The sequence below is a fragment of the Diorhabda sublineata genome, chromosome 6, assembly GCF_026230105.1.
Source record: "Diorhabda sublineata isolate icDioSubl1.1 chromosome 6, icDioSubl1.1, whole genome shotgun sequence".
Classification (NCBI taxonomy): Eukaryota; Metazoa; Arthropoda; class Insecta; order Coleoptera; family Chrysomelidae; genus Diorhabda; species Diorhabda sublineata.
Window position 1 is genome coordinate 30,186,465 of NC_079479.1, and position 25,742 is coordinate 30,212,206.

The following is a 25,742-nucleotide window of genomic DNA, read 5'->3' on the forward strand; positions in this document are numbered from 1 at the left end:
GAATACTAAATATATATTTAGTATTCTCAATTATGTACAATTCCAATACAAATCATTCCGAATTGATTATCAAGGATAACGGATAACGACTACCGTGCTTTATCTATGATCCGTATATTGGTTATAGGGATAAAAATAATTTGCTCCCCCTCATACCATCCGGCTCATTTCAAATATCTGTTTTGTATGGCAGCACTGTTTCTGATGAAACATGTGATTGGTAACAATGATTCGTGAAACGAAGAAGGTGTTTTCTAGATCTCAGTGATATTGTTTAAAGTTAAGCTTTATAAGTAATATAAGTGAAAATAAACAATACGATATAATGTTGTGCTTTGCATATAGAATAATCAGTAATCGCAATATCGTTTAGATCTTAAGAATAATAGAATTTTTACATCAAATCCCACCAAGCGGCCATATTTGTCTAGGTACGTATTGCTGCTGTCAAACAATATTTGTGTTTATGAAATTAATATTATTGTTAATAAATTTGTGTGAATACTTTTAAATATAAGTTTTATGTAATAATATCACAATTGTAATAAATGCATTACAATATATAGCTAACATTAAAAGTAACTAAGCAACAAAAAAGATTATTTTCAAATTATACAAAAGTGTAGACTTTTATGGTGGTTTCCAGGGGTGCAAACGTTCACGTATTTAGCTTTTGCAGGTCTTCAGTAAACGTCCAAAACAATTGAATTAAAACCTATTTAGTATGCTTAAAAGTATATGGATTAGCTTCATTATTTGATTTCAATTGTTAAATGAAAATAATGTTAAACTGTAACGTTTGTTAAGATTAACTTCTTGTAACATTACATGTGAATAATTGGTAATTAACATAATTGTTTAATTTCAAAATTTCAATTCTGTATCATCAGAATTATCAACTTCTTTTCATAAAAGTATAGAAAGTGAGAATTTAATACATTTAAAAGGATATAAACACACTAGTTTATATGGTTTTGAAATGGCAGTTTCCATGTAATTTTCTTCAAGGATATAACATAGTACATAGTTTTCTGATTCATATATTGCTGTCAAATTATTCTTCAGTAAAAAAGATGAATGAGTTATTTACAATATTAGCAACAAGAAATTATCATTTTTCACTTTTTTTGACAATCTGGAACTATGGCACTAAATAATTCTTGCTTCCATGGTAACAAATAAATATCGCCCAAATTCACTAGACAATTCAAATGGAATCTTTATGGGGCAGTCACATCTTTTTTTAAATTAGAAAAAACATTACACTATTTTTTGTTATTCATGCTTGTTACTAGAAAGTGTTTCATATTGCTGTTGTTCTATTATCTGCGTTTAATATTTCTTGTTTTCAATTTCTCTCTGTATGTTTTTATTGATATCAATAACTGAGATTGGTTGACCTGACAGTAGATGCTTTGGTCTTCTCAATTAATGATTTGCTCAACTCTCTAGCTTTACTAAAATTGGAGATCAATGGTTACATCTTCTAATTGATTGTTTGAAATGAGTTGAATTATCTCCAGAATAGAATAAAATTTTCCTGTTTATCCAGGAATAATTAGAAAATTACTGATGAAAAAGATTCATTGTTTGCAGGTTGCAAATATTAAGTTGAGTTGAATCAAATTTCTGTTTTATATGTCAAAAGATCTTATGCCTTAGTAAATAGTGAAGTACTTCTGTTGCATATGAAAGTCAATATACTCTTTACATGATAATCTTTTAATTTTTTTATATTAATTATTATTATGAAAAATGCCTTTACCAACTGTTTTTGATTCCCTAATTACAAATCATCTAAAGATACATAAAAGTCTTATTTGCCAGTGTTCTGGTGATCTTTGGTTGATTTATGTACATCTGGAGGTGTACTTGTGGCTCTTTGCTCGTCGAGGCATTATCCACAAGCTTGATAAGAGTACAATAACTTTGCCCCCGGGCTATAGATGTGGCTCCTAGAATCTTTTGGCTGAAAAACAGCTAAAAAACAGGGTTTTGATAATTTTATATTAATAATTGTCTTATATTTGCAGATATTCTTTAGTACTTCTCCAGATTATTGAAGATTAACAAAAATGGCTGTTGATTTACCTCATCCGATTAAAATAGAAGATACATCTTTTAAAACAGAAATCATAGATTTAGGTCAGTGAATGTATTGTAACTGAGGTAAAATGACTACAATTACAAAACACAATTAAAAAAAAATTTTTATGTTTTTAAGGTTCGTTGTTACAAATTTTAAAACATATTAATTTAATATTTTACAAAGTAATATAATTCTTTTTCACAGATTATATCTAAACCTTTTCATTAAATAAATGTTTGTAATTGTATTTAATGAATGATCACATCTTCATTATGTTTTTTTGTCAAAATGTACAAAATGTAGAGAATTTCTTTATTACATAAAGTAGTATAGTAGATTTCACCATTCTCAGGAGGTAATAATGTATAAAAGTTTTAAAGGTCAATAATGTTAGAATTGGCTTCACCCTGAACTGAAAAAATTGCTAAAACTCTCCTAAGATTAAGGTTCTCTGTTTTTCCAGGTGGCAGTCTCGTAATATATTTTAAAAGACAATGCTAGTGCCTAAACTATTGCTTCTTTGAATTACTGCATAATTTAAAGCTCTTGAACTCTTGAAATTTCCTCATTTTACTGTTGAAAATGATGTTATTCTAAAAATACTATGATTATAAAATATTATTAAATTAGTACTAATTTTTACAATATATTAACATATATAAGAAAAAATTGTCACAGATATTAGTAATGATTTAGATAGAAAGAATGGTGAAATGGATTTGAGCAATATTTACTTAATATAATATTAATTAATTAATTAATATTCTTATAGATGATTATGCATCTCCAGAAGAAGCAGTGCTGAGATGGCATATTAAAGTTCGCAACCAGTTTAAAACTTTATATGGAGATGAAAATGAGGATACATTAAATCATTTAATGAAATGGTATATTGAGTAAGTGTAATTTTTTTTCTATTTTTGTAGATAAGTTCCCTACTCCAAATAACTAATTAATAAGATGTAACAATAGAATTAAAAAAAGGTTATCTATTACTTGCAAAGATGCCCTAGATACACAGAGTTAATTGCAATTTTAAACATTTGATTCAATTTTTGAACTATAGTGTATATTTGTAATTATATATATTTACTTTATTATTATATTTACCATTTCGTTTTCACTTCACAGCATTGTCTGTTTATTTATTAATATGTATATTTTTAAATTTAATCTTGCAAATCAATTGATTATTGAATCAATCAATATAAATATATTAAGAATATACTGAACAATACAGGATTGAAGTTAGATGTTTTAAATTTAATTTTCAAAATAAACAAATACCATCTTTTTATGAAGATCTTACTTGTTACAGTCAGTATAAATGTTTGATTTTACCGGGAGCCCTTCCAGTTCTTCAAAACTTTACAAATATGTAACCATTTTTAGTAAATGCAGAAACATATTATATTTTCCTTTAAAATGATTCATTTCTATTGTGAGGCCCTCCAAGGAGGGACGATCAGCCCTTTTTGTTCCTGAAAACATAGTAATACTAAGTAATGTATTAGCAATTTAGCCAAAATTCACATTTAGCGACTTCACTTCTATATTCCAAATGCAAAGTTAGAAAATTGATTTGGTGATGGAACAAAGATGTTCTTAACATGGTCACAAATGACAAAAATTCTGTGTTTTATATAAAAATATTTGTATGGTGTGTATTTAAGGAGTCTTTATCTCTGGTCTTGATAACTTGTATTGAATTAAAATTTTGTAGGACTTTGGTTGAAGATAGTTTTGAAATTGAAGTTTGCCAATCATTTATTAAAAACATGTGCAAACACATCCATTTTTTTCATGGTTATTTCAAGGAGTTGAATTGGATCTCTGTTGATAATTATTTGGATAACATGGAAGATATTTTAGCATTATATTTGGATTTTGAATGTGATTTTTACACAAAGAATTCTAAAATGGAACAAAATGTTTGTAAAAATTTAATAAAGAATTTAAAAATCTATTTGATGCATAAAGAGGATAGAGTATTTCATGTTTTGTTAAAAATTAAGTTAAATTTAACTTCGAACAAGTCACAGTGGTTTCTGGATAATCTTTTTAAGTAAGTACATTTCTTTTACTTCATGTTGATATATTTTTTTCTTGAATTAACGCTAAATAAAACGGGTTATAGTTTTGACTTGTATTCCCTTGTATTATTATTCAAATTACATAGTTTGTACAATAATTAGAAGTCTGGTAAGTTCAGTTTTTGTTACCTTTTTTTATAATTACTTCAAAAATTAAAAAAAAACTCGAGAAGACTGGTTTTGATTTATTAATCTTAATAAAGGATATTTAACGAAAATAATGGTTTTATTATAAGGATATATGTAAAAGGTTATTATTGAAACAAACACTTTGTGGTACAAACCAATAAAAGCACTATTCTACCAAAATAACCAAAAGTGGCAAAAAAGGCATGCACTTTTTCACTTATTCTATATGTTAAAATGAATAAAAAAGAGTTTCAATACCAAAAGTGCTTGATATAGTTTATTATCTAGCAGACTGGAGTTTTCAACAGAATTCATATTTTTGTGGTGAAATTGGTTTGAAAATGTGTCAAAATGCATATAAAATAATTGTTTGTATTTTCAGAACTGTATTAAGTCCTGTTCCAATTAATACCTCAGATGTTTCTTTCTGTCGAGCATATATTTTACATCAAAGATGGAAGAAGGTCCAGAGTCGTCCAGAAATGCACAAGACGATTGATGAATTGTTGTACAAACATTATCATCAAACACCTAATGCAATAAACACGAATCCAATTCTAAAAGAAATCCTTCTGCCACAAAATGATTCTTTATTAGATATATTGGCACACATAATGGAAAATGATAAAATTTTGTGTGAATCATATTTTAAATATATAAAGAAACAAAGAGTTCAGGAAGATCTTATAGGTGAAGTCAGTAAGATAGAATTGGATGAACTAGTCTCATCTGCATCAGTAAGTTTAACACATTTCTGTTCAATATGTGTATTAAAGGGTTATATTAATAAATATTGGATTAATTAAATGAATTGAATCTATACTCTCACGGAATTTAAGTTCCAGCTTTCATTTAATATAATGTCACTTGTCAAAAAGCAAAAAATGCTGCACAATCCTTTGTGGGGGGTTATCGTAAGTATAAGAGATTTCAAATTGAAATGTGGCAGAAGACTTACCTCAGTCTGGCATGAATAAATTTAACATTGAATTTTAAGCAAATTGCTCAAGTTTCTTTCAATCAATTTGTGCTATTCTAAATGTAACTAATCTTTTGCAAAGTCATGCTATGAAAATCAATTTCAATCCTATGTCTTCAATCATAATATTTGCTGTAAAAGCTAATCAACAAGATTCAGATTTCTAGGAAGGACATTTCACAAAGCAAGTCAATTATTATATCTCTAAATACTTACAAATTTTGCATTTTCTTGTTATAGCTCAGATCCACTTTGCTTTATTTCCAAAACTTAAATGACCACTTATTGGTATCCCTTTTTAGTTGATAATAGATAAAATAGAACACTGCGATGGTTTTCTAAAACAGCTTTTAAACAATGTTTCTTGAATAGGTTATTTTCATCATCATATATCTCCTAATGGAGCAAAGGGTTGTGTTGCTATCCTCATTAGTTTTTTTTGTGGATTCTGTCCAATTTTGTTGACGAGAGCTCTCAATTTTATTTTGTTTTTATCTATTTCTGTGGTCTGAGCTCTTCAACATTTGAAAAAATCTTATAAACAATCAAGAGTACTTCTTTGGTGTTGTAAAAACTCTTTGTGTATTTAAATTATCATTTTTTAGTATAATGTAGAGGAGGATCATGGGACAACAGACTCCGAAACACTAAATGTATTTGAGAGTATAGTAAAAGTAAATTCACAGAAAAATAATGATTGTGTAGTTGAAGATGTAATTAAAATGGAAGACAGTGATGAAGATGATTGTATTATTGTTGGAGAGGGAACAATCGACTGTGACCCATCAGAAACGGAAATTGTTCATGAAATCTTAGATGACGATGAGGATATTGAAGCAATTATATATTTCACTGCTAAAGAGGTAATTTTAATTCTTTTTTTCATTATTTGTGGAAGCTTTCTCTAAATGTAAAAGGCACAACTCTTCATATTTTCAGTCCCAGGTTTGCAAGGGCTGCTTCATAATTAATACTCTTTATACTTTCTTGGTATCCCCTCTTGCTTATCTTGTACTCTTATATCTTCTTTTTTATTTCAAATCCATTAAGGATTTTAGTTCTTTCCTCTTATATTTAATGACTTGTACTGATAATATGTTTAAAAAATGTGTCAATCTTAACTCTAAGCTGAAAGTTGAGACTTTTATTTCAGCACCAGTATTTTGTTTTGGTATTGATATGTGATAGTGTCATTAATAAAAAATATCTAAACATTCTAATTTTCAATTTTTATATTTACAGCCAACACCTAGTAAACCACCATCAACTAAAAAGTCTACTCGACCATCAGAAGAAATATCATTTTTGAATTCCATTGATATCCAAGAAATGAATTCAAATAAAGAAAATACAAATTCAAATATTCGATCACCATCTATTTCTATTTCACCTCCTTCGCTCAAATCCCAGAATTTTGATAATGATTCTGTAAAATCTAGGGAAATTCTATCAAGAAAATTTACAAGGAAAAAAAGTGATAATTCAATTGTGGAAATTATTGAAGACACAAATAATACTCTGTAAGTATACAAATAAAGGTAAATTTATATTGTTTTCTTGAATATCTGTTGATTTTCAGACTGTTCGAAATTAATAATATAATTTTTGTACATACTTTTTTACAGCAACTATTTTCAATTAAATTCACTCCTAACAAGAAAATGGCAAATTTAAGTTTGTTGATTATATTGGGGGTTCCAGGTCTTGCTGTTAATTTTTATTAGTCTTCACCAGAAAGTTAATTTTATATGAATGGTGTATATTTTTTCATATAAATTTCTCTTAATACTCAAGAATAACACAAATAAAATACATTTGGCCATAAAGTATTTGGGGACAATACCCAAACAATTCTGCAGCAGCAGGACCTACCCAAAGTAATCAACGGATTTATATGCATTCAACAATATATAGATATATAATTCAATTGATTCTTAATTCAAGTTTTGATCACAGGAATCAATGATAAATTGGTAATTAAGGAACAATCATGAAAACTAAGAACTTTTCTTTATAGCAGCTGTACTGCACTAGATGTTAATGAGTGGGATAAAACAAATTCAAATAATAACGAACCCGAAGAACCTTCTCGTATATTTGAAGGTTTAGTAACACCTCCGACTAGTCATGATGATCAGCATGGTTACGAAAGAGATTTTCACAACGAACACATCGAAAATAGTTGTTATAAACAAAACACCGATAATAAGGAAATAGAAACTGGTCGCTTGACGCCACATTCCACAAATTTCAATAATTCAGGTAATTTAAGTGGGGTTATACATTATCATTTGGGGATAAATTGCTCTCACAGGACTTGCTTTCACTTTTAAGGTTCTAAATTTTTATGTGCATATTGAATATTGGAAAAGAAAATTTGTAAATAAATATTCATTCACATTCATAATTTGTTTCAACAGAGCTACCAAACCATTACGAGCTGTTTTTAAGTTAACTAATCTGTTGATCTTTTATTTTTCTAGCAGTTCATTTTATTATTCAATCAATTTTAGTAAATATTGAATCGCCATCTTTATAGCTTTCTGTTCTTCTTTCACTCTTTTCATTTCTACGTCTGTTATAGTTTTTGAAACTATCCTACCGACAACCCTCAAATTGGTTTCATTAGAAAGACAATATTCGATAATTATTGAAATCAATTATAAACTACCAATTTTGGCTCTAAAGAATGAAGATGTCAGAAAAAAATAAACTATCAAATGCAATTAAAGCTACATGATGAAGTTGTTGAATACTCGATTTATACATGGTTATAGATGAGGAATAAACTATCAACTAAGAAATAGAATTTCCAATCTCTTTGAAACCATTTGGAATGCTACCACATGTCACTGTTGATACTCATTTACAATATCACCTAACTAACCTAATTGATTCTGTACTATAAATCATTGGTGCCATTACAAATGATTACAGTTTCGAGTATTGTTGGTTTCCTGTATGGCTTGTTTTCCTAGAATTTAAATGAAAAAGTTAATAAATAAAATATTTTGTTTTTTTCCCAGCATATAGAATGTATTTCTTTTTTAGGGGCTACCTGCTAATTTCTACTAAGATCCCTGAATATGATGATTTCTTATTTGATTTTCATGAATGTTTTTTATTACAGATTTTTGTAACAATTCTAATGATGTTCAAGAAAAAATAATTAGTGAATCCTATACATCACCTACCTCTCCTGATATATCAAGTACATGCGAACCAAGCGATTTAATCGGCGAATATGAACAAGAAACGGAATCAGAACCATCTGAGGAAAACAGACACACAACTAGTACTCCACTAATTGAACCTGTTAATGAAAATTCCACATTAAATAGTTCTATAGCACATAGTAGTAAAGAAAAAAGCGTCTTTAGTGATATCCAAATAGAAACCGCTTATTCAATGGAAGATTTAACAGAAAACAATCCAATTGAAAACAATCATTCCTTGAATGAAACTATGAAAGAAAATTGTTTTACTAAAGATTCTACAGAAGGAAATTATCTCATAACTAACGGTATAGAGGAAAGTGTTCATTTGAATTGTTCTTCACAAGATCATTGTGCAAATGAAGTTACAAGTTTGGAAAATTTAATGGAAGATTCAGAAGAATCCGATATATTTAGGAATGATTCTCCATCAGTCTTAGATAACACGGTTACAGACAATGTTCAAAAAGAAATTATTAATAGTCCTCTGGAAAAAGAAAATGTTGATGTTCAAAGTAAAAGTCCCAAAAAGGTTGTAGAAGAACAAAGTGTCGCGGGCGATACATTAAATTTGGAAATAGCAAATCCTTGTATACAAGAGAAAACAATAATTAACGAACCTGTAAACGATAATATTTTTAAAAGGATGAATGGAGAACACCCAGAACACAATAATGTTGTGGAAGCTGAGAATGTATCAACAAAACAGTTGACAGTTAGTGTACCTCGACTAGATATTAAAACCGAAAAAAAAATGGATGTTATATTCACTTCTAAACAGAGAATTAAAAAATTAGAAAATGAAGTTCATTTAAGGTAATATTCTACTATTACTGTAGAAAATATTTTGGGGAATATAGAAATATCAAAATAAATGCTAACCAAACATACATTGAGAAGAGAAACAAGATAATTTTTGTATAATAATTTATAATTTGTTGAGTCTATTTGCCATAATGGCTTTGACAAAAAGTAGATTCACATATAAAAATTACAAAAATAAACTTTTGGGATCAGTCTCATCGTTACCCTGGGTCCATTGTAGTAATTTGCTGATAAAGCAAGTTCTATAGAGATGGATTAAACACCTGATATGAGAAACTAAGACACCCATAAATGGGTTTCTTCTTCTTTTACCAAACAACTGCTCCACTTAAACAGGCGCAAAATGCGACTGGCCTTTTAACCACATCATCTTTGAGTACCCAGCACTCACATGTTTGAGGTTCAAACACTTGGGCTTTACAGATAGCCTAGTAACGTTAAAAGGTTTAAGCCAAAGACCAGGATTAGATTTTCAAAAGTAAATCGGCCTCCGGTACCATTTTTATATCAGTATTTTTTCATATTTTGTGTTTATTCTTCAAAATTACAATATTTTAGTGAAATGCTAATGAATTAACAACAAATAATTTATTATTTCCTGGTAGATTGAAAGTAAGATTTTATAGTGATATTCCTATGCTCCACAAAATCTTTTAGTAGTACTTTTATTATTTATAAATTGCTATTACATATTTTCCGAAAGGTTTACAACAAAAGAGATAAACCCGACTTTTTTCATTGGGCCAAATTGGTTTTATCGATATTTCTAGTTAATAGCTAATATTTTTATCATTAGGTATAATGAATTGAAAGGAGAACATGGTCTTGATGACTGCTTCAGTGGTGCTATCGAAAAAATTAACTGTCAGCAAAATATTGTCACGAATTTTGACCTTTTTGATGACAGTATTTCCATAGAGGAACCCGATATTAACTTAACATCGTTGAACAACTCAAATTCCACCACGAGTCCTTCTAGTATTGCGTCACCAGAATTCGATGGTGGGATAGACGATTTCAGGAACTATTTAGTTAATTATCAGGAAACTGCTAAAAAGGCATTAAAAATCTCTCCCGTTTCTCTTTCAGTAGATAAAGGTGGGTTGATTGTAAATTTCATAAAAATAAAAAAAAATACTGACTGTCCTTAAATTATTGTTGTTTTTTCTTAATTAACATTTAATCTATAAACCTTATCACAATGTAGTTGATTACTTTATAACGTTTTGAATTATAGAAAAATTCTACAGTTGCTGTATTTTAGCTTTCTTAATTTTGCTCAAATGTTCAACAATCTGCCTTTATTAATCGGCAAAACTGATTTTTTAAGAAAACATTGAAGGTTTCCCTAACATTGTAATTTGATCTTTATCGTGATCAATGAATAATTGTATTTTATTCTGATATCAGCTCAATTTGGAAAAAATTAGATCATTTGCAAAAGGAAAGCCATAATTGTACAATGTTTTACAAAAAATAGACCACAAAAAATCATATTTTAAAACCGTTTGACATTTTATTAAAAGCTATATTTTTATCTTCTTTCTTTTAATGTAACATACGTTAATCCAATTTTATTTTTATTCTATATTTATAGCATCAAAAATGAACAGTATAGAGAGGCCTGTTCGAAGACTGAAGAGTGACACGAATAAAAACGTATTAGCTCCCCAATTAAAAAGAAAGAGGATAGCGTTCGCAGATGAAGATATTGTAAATACCACTAGTACCCATAAGCCCATCATTAATAGCCCAAACCAAATACAAGGGATTTTGAAAAAGACAACTGTACAATCACCAATACTAAAAATTCCTAGAGAGCAGATGAATCTCCAATCTTTGGCTCAGTTCCGGTTAGTTGAATTGTTTAGAACTTTACTGAAAGTGTAATATGTAATTTTCGGTTGAAAGTTTTTTTGTATTGAACTAAAAAAATAATTTTTGAAGCTTTGAATTTCTGAAGTCTTTCAACCGAAATTACATATTACACTCGATGTTAATTTGTATCCTATATCCAATTCTTGACTTGAAATTTTTCTCTTTTTTTATGATTATAATCTTAAACAAAAATTTTGTTACAGAGTCAAACCGACAGATTATTATCTACAAAGTAATCCCTGTGTGGTGATAGAAAAGTTAAGTGAAATGGAAATTAAAGAATGGCAGCGAGTTAGTGAAAAAACACGAAGAAAACGCTTACTTAAGCAGAAGCCTAGTCAACCGTTTTCATCGGTGCCAAGTATGACAATGTTTAGGGTAAGTTATTTTTTTATTCATATCACTGTGATTATACAATCTACTTATTATCTGATTTCTAAAATCATACTGATATTAGTCAAGTACTTGTCTTGCAGTCTATTGTTCATAATAATTTTTAATATTTTATATATAATATAAAAGAGCTAGAGTTCACACACACTGCTTTGCATGGGCACTTACAGGGATCGACAAGGCCCCTAAGAATTCAAATAAGTTGCATTGATCAGGGTTAATACTTAAATAGTTAAATATTTTCCAGAGAGGATCTTTTGTTCCATCCTTCATGGGACTGTATTGTATGAATAAAAGTAATATCTTACTCTTTAATCTTTTCAAGAAAAATCGTTCAATTAATCAAGCTGAATTAAATGGTCTCATTAAAGATTTATAATAATTATCAAGATATAAAGCAGAATTTTTTGGATCTCACAATAGTGGAATTTGTTTATACCAGATATATGAAAATTACCTTGTCCAGAAACAGTCACTGGGAATTTTTCAAAAGAGAATAAAAAACAGTCTATACGAATAGGATACACAGTAAATTGTTAAGAGAGCTATACATCAATATGTACATTAATGAAATTAATAAAGTATAAAGAACATCAATAGAAAGTGTTCAGCGACCTCAAAGTCAGCAGCTTGTTATTGAGTGGATTAATCAATTGCTCTTGATTTCTTTGCCTGTGGGGTAGTAGGAAAAGAACGTATCATTATGTAAGAAAATAAAGGCTTATTCGAAATTCTGGCAGAATGAATATCAAATATTACAGAAAGAAAACTGAAATGGGTAGTATTTTTTGGCCCACAGTTCAGAAGTTATAAAAGATCCTCAGTTTGAAAGTCTCTTAACTGTCAATGAAAAAATTTCATGGAAGTAATTCAAAAAGGTTGGACAAAGGGTTTCCAAGAAATATAAAGTGAAAATTATGAGATCTTCAACGGATATGTCATTGAAAATTCTTTTCCTGTACTCACATTTGAATTTTCCCCCTGACAACTTAGAAACTATGCGTGTTGAACGTTTTCCTTATGATATAAAAGATTTTTAAAAAATATCATCTGGGATTTTGAGTTGAAAATATGAAAAATAATATGAAAAACAGACCATTTTTATTATTCTTTTAACTTTTACTTAAATAAACAATAATTAATAACTTTCAGCTAATATATAAAAACCGTGTAAACCAGTGTAATTATATGGAAATTTTTTGTATTTTAATTTTAGTGGAAAAGATATTCTCCACAAAATATTCTGTTACATTGGTAACATCTTTTTACTATTAAAACGGGCCCCTATATCAATTAAATTTCCAAAACACATAATTGATGTATATTATTTTCTATTAGGTGGATTATGACAAGCAGGCTCCTTTCTTATCGTCATCTGTCACAGTCCGTTACAGAGCTCCAGAAGATCAAAATTGGAGATCTAATACCCGCGATACCAAAATAGATTCACAAGAAGAAGGTATAGTAGAATCAGACCTTGAAGAGTCTGAATACTTTTACATTCCAACAATGTGTAAAAACAAGTGCTGCATTAACCTTCCAGAGCAATTTAGTAAATTAAATTTAAAATGTAATGATTTTAACAATGTTAATTCAACTATTTCTAAGATTTCAAGAAACCCTTTTTGTGCAAAAATGTTTGGTAGTAATGTAACTTCAACAGAAAATACAAAGACTGGCGCTAAATCATTTATAGATTTGAAACTAGTAAATAAAATTATTGAAAACTTTGATAAATGTGATGAATCTACAAATTCTTTTGATTTTCTTAATCAACCAGCTGCCATACCTGAAGTAGAAGAATTTGAGAAGACACTCAAGATGGAAGAAGTCACTAAAGTTTCAAACATACCTTCAGATTTAGATAATCTCAACCTTAGAAAATTCACACCTAGTCCTGTAATAAATTGTTTTAGTCCTCACTCTCCTGCTTACCATTACTTTTCAGACAGTTCTAATTTTAACGATGGGGTAAATTCATTTCAAATTAATGAAAACATTGAAGGTAAGCAAACACAAAAACATGAACAGGAAATAAACATAGAAGAAGCCTCAAAGAACCAAAGAATTTGGGTCAGAATCGCGGAAGAAGAGTTGAAATACAAGCTGTCAAAAAATAAAGAAGAAGAAACATTCCAAAATCAAAAGACTGTTGGTGCAAAAACAGAAATAGAAGAAGAACCCCAAACAAGGTTGCCATTGAAGAAACGAAAACACTCATTAGCTAATACAATAGAAGCGAATTCAGATGAGGAAACCATCGGACCTGAAGTGATAGAAGAAATATTAAAACGAGCTCGAGCTGAAGAGAACGAGAGTGATATTAGTTATCCAGCTACACCGGCTATAAGTATAGCGGAAGTACAAGAACGGCTCGAATCCCAACCGCGTACATTCAAAACTCCAGCGGAAAAGAAGGAAATGCCTCCACCTCCTGTCCCTGATTATATGCCTGTGCCAAAAATAATAACTGAACAATACAACACTCACACATACAATAATCCTACTATAAATTATCACATGAACAACGTACCTTATCCTTTTTTTCCTTGCACATATTTTTCCCCTATTTTATGTACTCCGGCATTTGATGTTAATGTGGTAAATGCACAACAACCTGGTGGTCCCTCCCAAAATCCTCATCCAACTGAAAATGAAGTTAAAATCAAGAAAGAAAAAAGAAGCAAGAAGAAAAGAAGAGAATAATGTTGTTTAAGCAAATTAAATCTTTCTAGTTTTCAGTATTTTCAAATAGGCCGCTAGCTTTGACTGAATTTTAATATTTCATTTAATAGTCACTTTTTTGAAAGTCACCAATTTTAACGGCTGTGAATTTGTTATATATTTTGTTTTTTAATAATCATTTTACATTTTTATTTTTTTATTCGTTGTTATTCGAATATGAACATTTGAAGAAGAAAGAAGACATCGGTATAGAAGAAGAATCTCCGTACATCACGTAAAACAGTTTTATTGAAATCACACGCTAATATTAGCGATTTTATTAAACATTAATACAGCATCACATAAAAATCTTTTTTAATTTAATTTATCGCGCGATTATAATTTTTATTTAACCATATAAAATGATCCTTCAATGTAACGTATTTTTTATTTTGAAGGTAATTTGGCATATAACGGACGAAAAAATGGAAAACGGAAGGTGCAAAGTGAGTAACTTTTTGTTTGAAAACCATTGAGAATCAACCTGTATTTTAAACTGTGCTTGTTATTGAAGATGCGATAAGCAATTTCTTATAAGCTTTTTAGAAGTGCAATAAAATAGTTTTTATTCACAAAGATTCATAACTAGTCAAAAATTGAATAAAAACCAAATTGTAAAATTTACTTGACTATTTTTAATGTTTATTAATTCAGAAATGTCTGAAATGTTACAAAATTATACATTTATTCTGGCGAAGTTTCCAGAACTAATGCATGTTTGCTGCCCTTCAAGCATAACATCTAAGTTGGAATTTTTGGAACCGATGGTGATATTCATACTGAACAAACTATTTACACTATCACTATACCAACACTCACAATTACACAAATCACAATTTGACTGGAGGTGTACGAGGTTTACCTTCAGTCCCTGAAGACTATAACTTGATTACCGAAACGCGCGTTAAATAGTGTAATTGTGAGTGTTGGTACAGTGATATATATATATATATATATATATATATATATATATATATATATATATATATATATATATATATATATATATAATTACTCAGTTGCAAGTATATTTATTTTCTATTATTTCAAAATATCGCATCTTTAATACAAAAAAGCCTGTTTACATAAATAATTATTCACACAGCTTTTTGCTTAATTCTACTAAAATGCAACCAGTATAACTTCTGATTTTGTGGGTTTTTATTTATTTTAATATTCTGTTTACTAACTATTAACCTAGCAAAGTTATTTGAAAGATATTGTTTTGTCATATTTGAACAAGTAAGGCATGACAAGCTTAAGAGATGAGAGTATTTTTAAATTGGTATAGGGATTCAATTAATTTGCATGATGATATTTTTAGATATTGATATTAACATGTTAATAGGGTGTTTTACAACTTGTATCAAAATCGTCAAATGCCTGTTTTGTATCTAGATACCATTTATTACTCATCCCAATTTAGTTTCCTCTACATTTCGATGTTTTTGTGATTTCAGGCCAATCTGTTTCCAGTCCACAACAAGTGCGAAAAAGAGGTGAGTCAATTTGGGATTTTGTCATGGGTGGTAAAGTTTAAGAAAGAAAAATGGTTTTTTCTCTAGTTTCATCTATAAAATTAATCTTTTAGAACTCAGATTTTGGTAACACTGTAAGGAAATTTTCTTGTTCATATGATCCATCGTAACTTTCAAAGTACTGTAATTTGATGAAGGATAGTGAATATAATTCTCAACAAACGTGAGATAAGTCTTCATGTTATTATTTTAATTAAAGAAATAATAACAACTCCATAAACAAAAGTCTAGAAATAATAAAAGCAAGTATAGTTGTTTACAAGATAGAATACAGAACTGGTGCTACAATTCGCTTTTCAATAATTGCTCGCATTGGGCGGAGGAAACTGTCGTGCATCTGGTTTAAAATCCTAGCGGAATCGTTTGGTGGCACGTACGCTACAAACTCAGCACGTTTTCAATTCGTAGGCTAAGTAGCGGTAGCAGAACTGAAACGTAAACAAAAACTAAGACAGAGCCAGAACACAAATTTGTTAAATCAACTGTTGTAGCTCTCTTAGAAAAAAAAAAATAATTGAATGTTCAAAATGAATTGGAGCTCCACGAAATATTTGCATAATCTCGTTTTGAATTATATTATCCATTGTTATATACATATAAAAGTGGGTGAGTACTGGATACACATCATAATTATTAAAAAAGAAAGTAGATAAGGTACCACCATATAATTTAATAAAAATGATTTCGTTTGAATAAACCAAACAAAAAGCAACCAATACACCTGTAAAAAACTAACAACAGACAGAAATTAAAAATGAATCGCCAGTGAAATCATTCAAAACTTTAAAGACACTCCATGATATTTGGTGACTCATAATCATACAAGTTACAACGGAAATAAAAATCATCTATTTAGCCTCGTTCAATTTCATATTTTTAATGTTTCGAAAACTTGTATAGTAACTAATGAAACATTATCGTCGAGGTATATTTCACTAAAGGAAAGCTTATTATGAGAAAGTAGGTATCTTATTTTTCAATACAGACAAGACTTAACACACTGTTTATAAGAATTTTTTGTCTTCAATGATAAATCACCCACAATAATATTTAGAAATACTTTATGCCCGGTTTACAACTATGATAATTAGAGATCGCAGAATCCATTCATAGAGGTTCCAGATGTCTGAAATTAGTAATTACAAAAAATTGGCTATGTCGGTTCTGCTTAATGAATTACATGAAACCGTATAAAAACATCGCAACCTGATCTGACCAGAAAATGGATCTCTTCCTTGGTCTTTAAGAGACAATTTTCAGTTCGAATGAAAATCAATGAAAACGAGAAAAAAATGGTTTTTGTCTTTTTTTTGTACCATACGTTGTTCCCCTCTTCAGTCAAGCCCCCATCTCCTAAAAATAGGATCCTCATAAAAACCATTCGTTTAATTTGGACCTCGATAAATGGATTCTAATACTTCTATTACTACTAATTCTAATACATCCCAATATTTTTTTATTCCTAAAAGGCGCTGCCATAAAGGTCCACGGACAATCTCATTGTATAGTATACTCAGTGTTAATTTCATGCAGTAAAATAAGTTAGCTGCTATTAAAATTACTAGTTGTGATGAAATTGAATAAAGTTTTTATAAAATGATTCCAGGGAGACCACGAAAAAAGACGTGATAGTGCACCGGAAAGAAAAAAGAATTTAGCCAGTAGGAAAAAACGTTAAAGCGATAGCAAATGGCATAATAAAACTATACAAATTTATCATTTTTAAATGATGTGTTTGGAAAACAATGAAAAAAACAAGGAACTGTTATAAGTATTATCATAGTTACGGTAAAGTTTTGTTAATAGGGAAAATGATTATTTAAAATTGAAAAGAAAATAATAAGTTTCTTTCATAAGTTTTGATCCGTCATTTAGTCAGATAATTAGTAGAGAACCAAACTGTACATTTAATTTCAGAATTTTATATACCAGTGATGTTCGAAGAGCACATTCCATTTGATATAAAAAAATTTATTGTCCAAATATCTAATCATTTTTCGATATAGCTTCCTTGATTTGTCAGTCACAGCATAATATACATTTTTGTTTACCGTCCTCGTAGAATGTTTTACCTTCAGATGCCGAAACAATGCTAATAGTGAAATTCAGGTGTACGGGGAATTGTTAAAAAACTTCTCATGCAAGTCTTTAAAATACATTTTTACTGAGGTCTGGCATTATTCTGTATTTTTGAGCAAAAACACCCAACTCAGTAGCAAGTTACAATTTGGTTCAATACTTATTGACTATTATTTTTGTCGCCTTGAAATTATAGCTAAACTTTACCCAAGGCTTTTTTCAATTTTAAATGTCTAAAAAGACCAAACAATGAGCAAAACAACGTCCACATTGTCTTTAAAATCCGTAAAATTAATTAGATTAATTTGAAATTTCTAGAACCTTTGGTGATATTCGTACTGAACACACTGTTTTCTGTTACCTTCAACACTCACAATTACACTGCCTGACGCGCGTTTCGATAACCAAATTATCATCCTCAGAGATCGACAGTCCAATTGTGCATGTTGGTGTAATAGATATTAAGTTATACATTTTAATTAATAAGACCAATCGCCCACGATGCAACTGTTTTGAAATAAAGGTTGCAAACCAGTTGATCTTATATCAGTTTTGCAATCAAAATAAAACTTTTTAGCGCACACGGATACGACTCCTAATCAGTATTAAATCAGTTGGTACAGCAGGGAAACCTAATGTTTCAATGTATTCAGACTCAGGTGAGGAAGACGTTATTGATTATTATCAATACCGTGGGGTTACAGAGAGAATATTAGATCCTTCCTAAGTCAAAGTGTGAACTCTAGATTGTTCGTAACAGCACAAAAACTATCTCAAATACTAATAGATAGAACGTTTATAGCTTTTTATCGATGACGATAATCAAATGAAACAACTGCGACCTCGGTTTCCTGGTCATGTACAATCGATTGCAAACTAGTTTCAATTGAGTTACCTCACCCAGATCAACTGATTTGCAACCTTTGTTTCAAAACAGTCGGCCTTACTAAATTTATTAAAAATTTTCACTAATAGAAACTGATAATGTCTAAGATCTGAAATCGTAAACTAAACTTTCGGCAGTTCCTTTCTATGAACGCTATATTATCCTCGTTTCTAGATAACCTAAGAATAATGTACTAATTTGGATATCTACCATTTTTCACCCCATATATAATTATGGACTGATTACTTTTAAATATTATTTATTGCTCAAAGATTAATGTGCAATAGTGTACGATGTTTTGTTTGAGTATATTTTATTTTTTTTATTATTTATTTTCCAATTGATGTTTTTCACCATTTTTATTTTTTATATTGATTTCTCTCAGATTCATGCTAATTATAATTTGCAATTTTATTTGCGATAAAATTGCAAGTTCAATGCCAAGTGTAAGACTACTAGGGCTTCCAAAAGTCATTACTATTATTATGTTATTTTTCATAAATATTTATAATATCGAATTAAAAATGTTTATAGTTCTATATAGTCTAGATAATAATAAAAACTACTTCAACAAATTTACTACTTTAATAACATTGGCAGAGCTTGGGGCCCTGTAGTCAATACGTAGGTGTTAATGTAAATTTGAATATAAGTTAACAGATTGTATTAACATTATAACTGGATATATGTTAATGTCCTTTTAAAAATCAAAGGGAACTTTTATTTGTAAGAATCAACTGTCTGCATGAACACCTTATTGCCTTCAATTTATTTGCTAATCATTAAAAGTTTTCGATCCAAGCATTGCGAAAGATATGTTAACATACAGATTTCAAATATATCAAATAGTAAGTTATTCTATTGAGAGATTCCATTTTAACTGAAATTTTATGTTTTCTTCAATAACTTTCTCCCTCCTATTAGATTTTGTCTCAACCCCTCTTCTTATATTATACTTTTAACATTTCTGTAGTCGCACTAACTTTGTTGCACCCACCTCTTTTGATCTGAAATAAATATCTCCGTATTTCTATGTGTTATAAAAATTAGAATTGATTTTGTTCTATCGCTACTTCAACCGACGTTATTGTTAAATTTTTCGGTGAAAAAGTCCATCCATTCTCTCGATTTTATTTTGGAGTTCCCATTTCCATTGCTTTGCACTATTAGTTTTATTTAATGTCTTTGATTCCTCTTCAAAAGTTAATGCAGATTTTGCAATTTTGTAATTTCCTGGGTTTTTAATTCTTGGGGTATTTTTTTATATTTTTTTGCTCTAAACCATTTGTACCTATCACTCTTTTCAATTTTTTATATTTTGTCACCCCTTTCCATTTTGTTTTCTCCTTCCATGATTATGTTGTGTGCTGCTTCTAGTATTTATTGTTATATTTATATTTGTGATCCTTTCGCTATATTTAACGTCCTATTTGTCTCCTTTTACTAGATTTATTTCATGATATAGAACTATATACATAAAAATATCCTTGACTTCTGAAATTCTTTTTATGTAATGACGAAATTTGGCATTGACGATTTTGAGTAAACCAAATTAAAATTCTCCAAAACAATGTTCATTACATTTTTTTCTTTCTAGTATCAAGTTACAATCTTATTTTTATAGTTATCAAATGTTATTAACATATTGCTACTGGTCCCACGAGTAAATTTTTATATAGATCAACATACCAATTCCAAACCATAAAGAAGAAAAAATTCTTCAGGTCTTTACTTTCCCAGTATCTATTTGAAATAAATGGAATAATAAAATAGGGGTATGGAATGGAGTTGTTGTTGTATCGACCACTAACTTAATTGGGAATTTCTGGAACCTTGATATTCATACTATTTATGCTACCACTACTTCAACATTTTCAATTACACTGTTTGACTTGGTTATCAAAACGCGTTAATTGTTAGTGTTGTAGTGATAGCGTAAAAGGTGTGTTCTGAATATTAACCTATTGCTATAAAAACTTAATATGTAGCAATTTAGGTAATGCTTGGTGTAACTTTTCAATTATTATTAACGGAATTCTTGTTGCAATCAAAATTATGAAATTATTTCTGAGGAAACCAAAAGTAGATTGTCAACATGTTTACTTTTTCAAATGACTCGATTGATACTAGTGAAGAACTGAGAAATTTAGGATATTTTGAATATTTTAGCTCATGTTTCTTTTTCATTTAAAGTAAAAGATGCCTTCCTTTATAGACCAGATACAACAAATGATATTTTAATTTATTGGTTCCTTATTTTTATTTCTAAATTAATTAGTTTGGTTACACAAGGCTAACATTAATAATTTATTTGTCTATATGGATTCATATATTTAATAAAATTTGGTGGAATTATATTTTTCGTCCATTATAATGCCATATTTTTTTGTATTGTATTTTTCGCAATGTACGGAGTGACTTATAAACAGAAGTTAGTACTTTGTGACAGTATCTTAAACAAAATAAAAAGCAGTCATCAAACACTTTCTGGTATAGTTTCAATAAATTACTTTTATGACTTTGTAAACAAAAATTCCAATGTGTATGAGAAGTTTGATAACTGCTTTATAGCTAAAAATGAGTATTCAACATTGATGTATGTGCATAGTTTATTTTGTTTTTTATAATCTTTGAATTTTCTGGTATCATTACCAGTAAAGTGATAGAACATTTATAATTGAATAATAAACACAAATATCTTTTTGGGTAGGTACAGACGCGTTGTATAAATGTATCAGTGCACTTCTGAATGTAACAGAAGAATCACACATTTATGAATAGATTTAGACTTACAGTGGGTATCACGTTGTCTTTTATATTACTGCTTCGAGTTTTTTAAAGCTTAGCTTTCTCTTCTGTAGTTTCAATAGTGTGATTGATTTGGAAAATTAGGCGATAGAAACCCTTAAATCTGTACCTGAGAGCTAGGGGAACGTAAGGCATAAACAACTAACTTCATAATCAAACTCCAAAACCCTCAAATTTCACTCTTTTACATACATAACACAAACGAGAGGATAGTTGTCTTAATAGTTCTATTTACATTGTACTCAATAATGAAAAATACGATTTCTTTAAAAAATTAGAAAATATAGGACTTTCATTATTGTGTATCAAAATGAAAATTCAACATTTGGACTAAATTCGATAAATTCGGTATTTTTATATTCATTTTTGTAACATTATTGTTAAGCTTAATTTACTACAAGCAGTCCTCTACTTAAAGACCGGTTATTATTTAAAAAAAAATCGATCGTCACCGATTCACAGCAGCTTAAAATTTACAAGCAAATAGCATGTCACACTAATTAAGGCTGCTTGACATGATGCAATGCGCTATATTGATAAATTTCAGCTAATTGTTTTTCATGCAGGCAGCAGATATAATTATTGACAGTAATCCACTAATCAGTTTTTCACTTTGTTATTTACTTAGTTTTGTTATTTTAATTTTAATTTAATCAAATTTTAGGTAAGTTATTTGTTGAATCACTTATGGAATTTTTGTTAGTGGCAGCCATGATGCAATAGCAAGAGGCTTTCATAATGTCAAGCGACGTGCAATATTCATCTATGGAATAATTTGACCTTGACCATGACAAGTGGCTTTTAACCTCAAAAATTCGGTATCAAATTAGTTGATATTGTATAGAATAATGGAATTGAGGTCCTAAGTGAAGTTACTTGTTTGTAGCTCTACACATTAAAAGAACTTGAATTCGTATAATCATTACTATATTTTAAAAATGGATATTTCAATTACTATATTTATTGTTTTGTAGAAGCAAACACTAACGAAAGACTTACATTCCTCTCGATAGGTATAAAAATATTAATTTACGTGGAAAATACATAATATCACACGCGAGAGCAGTTAATAGTAACCTTTAGGAATTCATTAATAGGTGCAAAATTCCATATCAACTTTTGTAATAAATTCCAAGTGATATATTCATACTTTTTCCATAAAGGTAAAAATAATCCTAACGCGAACAGTTACCGTTAAATTCGTTTGTTTACAGAAGATAATGGAACCCTAATTTGAAGAGAAGGCTTACTGCTAAACATCTTGGATTGTAGTGTGCGTAATTCTTCTGTAGCATCACCAGTTATTTAGTATTTAGCCACGACTCAATCTTTTAATAATGCGCCTATTATAAACGCCATACTAGTAAATTGTAAATTTCATATGTTCATTGAAAAAATTCCTTACTATCCTATTTTTAAGTCAAAACACAACATAATCAACTATTATGTTTTTTGTTATTTTAGTCGTAGGTTAGTAAGTAGAAATTTTTCTACAGAAAGGAAATCATTGATTAATAATAAAAAGAAATTATGCTTATATAAGATATGAAATCATGCTAGACAACACTGAAACTTGTGGTCTAGTAATAATTTCTTCTTGTACATATTGTGAATATAATGTACACTATAAGCTTTGTCAATGTGGACTACTTAGAGCTAAACACACTAGGGTCTATTCTTCAGTCGTGCATTAGAGATTAAGAGACGGAGTGTGCACTAAAGTAAATTAGAAACGCGTCTGTGGTTACCATAAGGCAAATCAGGATGTAGTTTCCACTGCAGACCAAATTAACGGTTTTGCTGAAAATTTATCACAGTACTTTGGAATATCAATTATGATTATTTCCTTTCTACTTTTTGGTGCAGGGATGATGGATCATTTGTTTTAAAAAATTAGCTATAGAGTTACATGAAGCTACTTTTGGTCTGTCTCAGTCTCTTTTAGTAATTCTATTACTATCTACAATAAATATATTTGAAATGCACAAGGTGTGTCTAAAAAGTTCGGTAAATTGTATTAGAAAAGAAACAAAACAAAATATACAAATAAGCTTTATTAGCCTTCAAAGTAGTCGCCATTATTCATATTTTGATAAAACTTCTAGAACATGTCAGTGAATACTTCTTTCGGAATCGATCGAATAACGGATATCACACATCCTTGAATGGCCGACACGGCTGCTAAACGTGTCTCTTCACCAAATGAAGGGAATACGGTGGATGATCGTGATCAGTTATGCCACGCTGATCCAAAAATTGACACAAGTGAATTGCAGAGTAGGTAGGCGTGCACACACCTCGTATAATTTGTCTCCTACTGTTACTTTTTCTTTTGGTTTTGTTCCTTTCCTATTATCAGTACTTTTGCAAATTACGTAGATAACTCGATCTAAACTATTTAGAATTAAAAACAAATGAGAAAGTACTGTATGGGATTATAGATTTAGCTGATTAAATGTAGTTAAATGCAAATTGGGGCAAACATCCTGTGGAATTTTTGGTTCCTGGTAAGTCAATACATCAAATAAGATGTATTGACATTGGTAAATGTCATTAAAAGAGAAATTCTATTGTCACTTCTGGTAATGATTTTTGAAAATTAAGGAACAATAAGGATTATGATTTTTATATAAGACGTTTATCTCATCGCATTGCATATCGATGTTTTATCCTCTATTATATGTGAAAATTGTATGTAACGTAACTTGTTATATGCCACTGTCGCTACGTTAAAATTGAATTAATTTTATGGCGTTAGAAAATTCGATAACTGTTGGAAAAGTTTCTCTCGCTGTTACAAGCGTTTTATCTGTGATTTAATATTAATATATACTATTATTAATGGTTCATTGTAAATGGAATGGAATAGTTATGTAAATATATAAATAGATTTGTTTATACAAAGTATTTTGTTGTATAAAAGTACTGTCTTAAGTGTGTAAAGTACAAAATGTTTTTATACTTCTGTTTCAATTTCTTCAATTTCAGTGTTCTGTTATTTTCCAGTAAGCGAATGAAACATGTAATTAAAAATATTTTTCTTCTCTAAATAAAATACATTTTCTTCATGTGACCAATTAGTTTTATTTGTCTATTTACCGCCGTTCAATAGTCCAATAAAAAGTGGATTAAAATTACCATCCGAAAGGATTGAAAATAATTGTATGTAAATATTGGGGTATCATATACACTGCGACCCATAAAATCTATTGTGTCCCCTTTTTTGCCGCGATACTAAAGAGCTCGGTGTTCATAGTTAATATGTTAATACTGCTACCCCTAGAAAGCTAAGAATGTGGTATAGCCGTAGCTGCCAGAGATCTTAGTATTCTATTTCATACGCTCCCAGATATAGTGCTCAGGAGTATAATGTGGATAGAGGTTTGTCAAATCTCATTTTACTCAATTCCATTGTGTCTTGAAAGCCATCAGGGGATAACTTCAGTAATTCAGCTTGGATCTTATGACATTGGAACTCAGAGCTCTAATGACTTTCGAATCAGATATTATTTCTGCTTGGAAAATACTTGATGCATTGCCCAGGTTTCAGAGTGTTTGGGGTTATCCGTTTACCATTTGATGGAGTTTGATTATTACCTAGCCATGTCGTGTTATATAATTTAAAACTGCAATTTGCCGAAATTCATTTTACCATTTCTGTGGTAGTTTACCAGTAAACACTTTTCAGCGAATCTATTTAGTAATGAGCTTGTTCTTTCCCTTATCGTTTTTTTTTTCGCTTGTATGGTCCCCTTTTATTTTACTATACTGATTGTACAATTTAATTGTTTCAGGCGTAACTTTGGAGGACTCTATTTTACAATTATTTCAACAGATTTTTAACTTTGAGTGCTGTGTATCACTATGTGCTCTTCGATTTGGAATTGTTTGATTTCGCAATTTTGATTACTCGTTTCATAATTTCTATTACCTTTTATTTGCCTCATTCATTGAGTCAAGTAATTATGTTTTCATTAATTTTTACATTTAGTTTTCAATGTATATTTTCATGCAATATTTAGTGTACTTATATAGATATTTTACCAATAAAGTGAATTTTCGTTTTGAAAAGAATTTATAATAACCAAAGAAATATTATGTTTTGT

At 29.4% G+C, this 25,742-nt stretch overlaps 1 protein-coding gene across 3 annotated transcripts; it reads left to right on the forward strand.

Annotated features, from left to right (window-relative positions):
• Positions 1-179: 179 nt before the first annotated feature.
• On the forward strand, positions 180-24,709 carry LOC130445968 (uncharacterized protein MAL13P1.304-like). 3 transcript variants are annotated; one of them, XM_056781908.1, is made up of 16 exons: positions 195-431; positions 2,034-2,145; positions 2,862-2,985; positions 3,813-4,154; positions 4,694-5,048; positions 5,896-6,153; positions 6,533-6,810; positions 7,308-7,552; positions 8,421-9,321; positions 10,127-10,428; positions 10,928-11,183; positions 11,412-11,586; positions 12,940-14,771; positions 15,786-15,824; positions 17,470-23,750; positions 23,845-24,709. In XM_056781908.1, the coding sequence occupies exons 2-13, from the start codon at positions 2,076-2,078 to the stop codon at positions 14,305-14,307; spliced, it is 4,674 nt and encodes a 1,557-aa protein (XP_056637886.1). In that variant the 5' UTR covers positions 195-431; positions 2,034-2,075; the 3' UTR covers positions 14,308-14,771; positions 15,786-15,824; positions 17,470-23,750; positions 23,845-24,709. The 3 variants fall into 3 exon arrangements, with proteins under 3 accessions (XP_056637885.1, XP_056637887.1, XP_056637886.1); XM_056781907.1 differs by having other exon boundaries at positions 180-431; positions 17,470-24,709; XM_056781909.1 differs by having other exon boundaries at positions 193-431; positions 7,311-7,552; positions 17,470-24,709.
• Positions 24,710-25,742: the final 1,033 nt, after the last annotated feature.

Excerpts from the sequence above, each read along its gene's own strand:
- LOC130445968 (XM_056781907.1), top strand. The coding sequence starts at position 2,076 with ATGGCTGTTGATTTACCTCATCCGATTAAAATAGAAGATACATCTTTT. Across the intron at positions 6,154-6,532 it reads TATATTTCACTGCTAAAGAG|CCAACACCTAGTAAACCACC; the intron begins GTAATTTTAATT and ends TTATATTTACAG. Across the intron at positions 6,811-7,307 it reads GAAGACACAAATAATACTCT|CAGCTGTACTGCACTAGATG; the intron begins GTAAGTATACAA and ends TTTTCTTTATAG.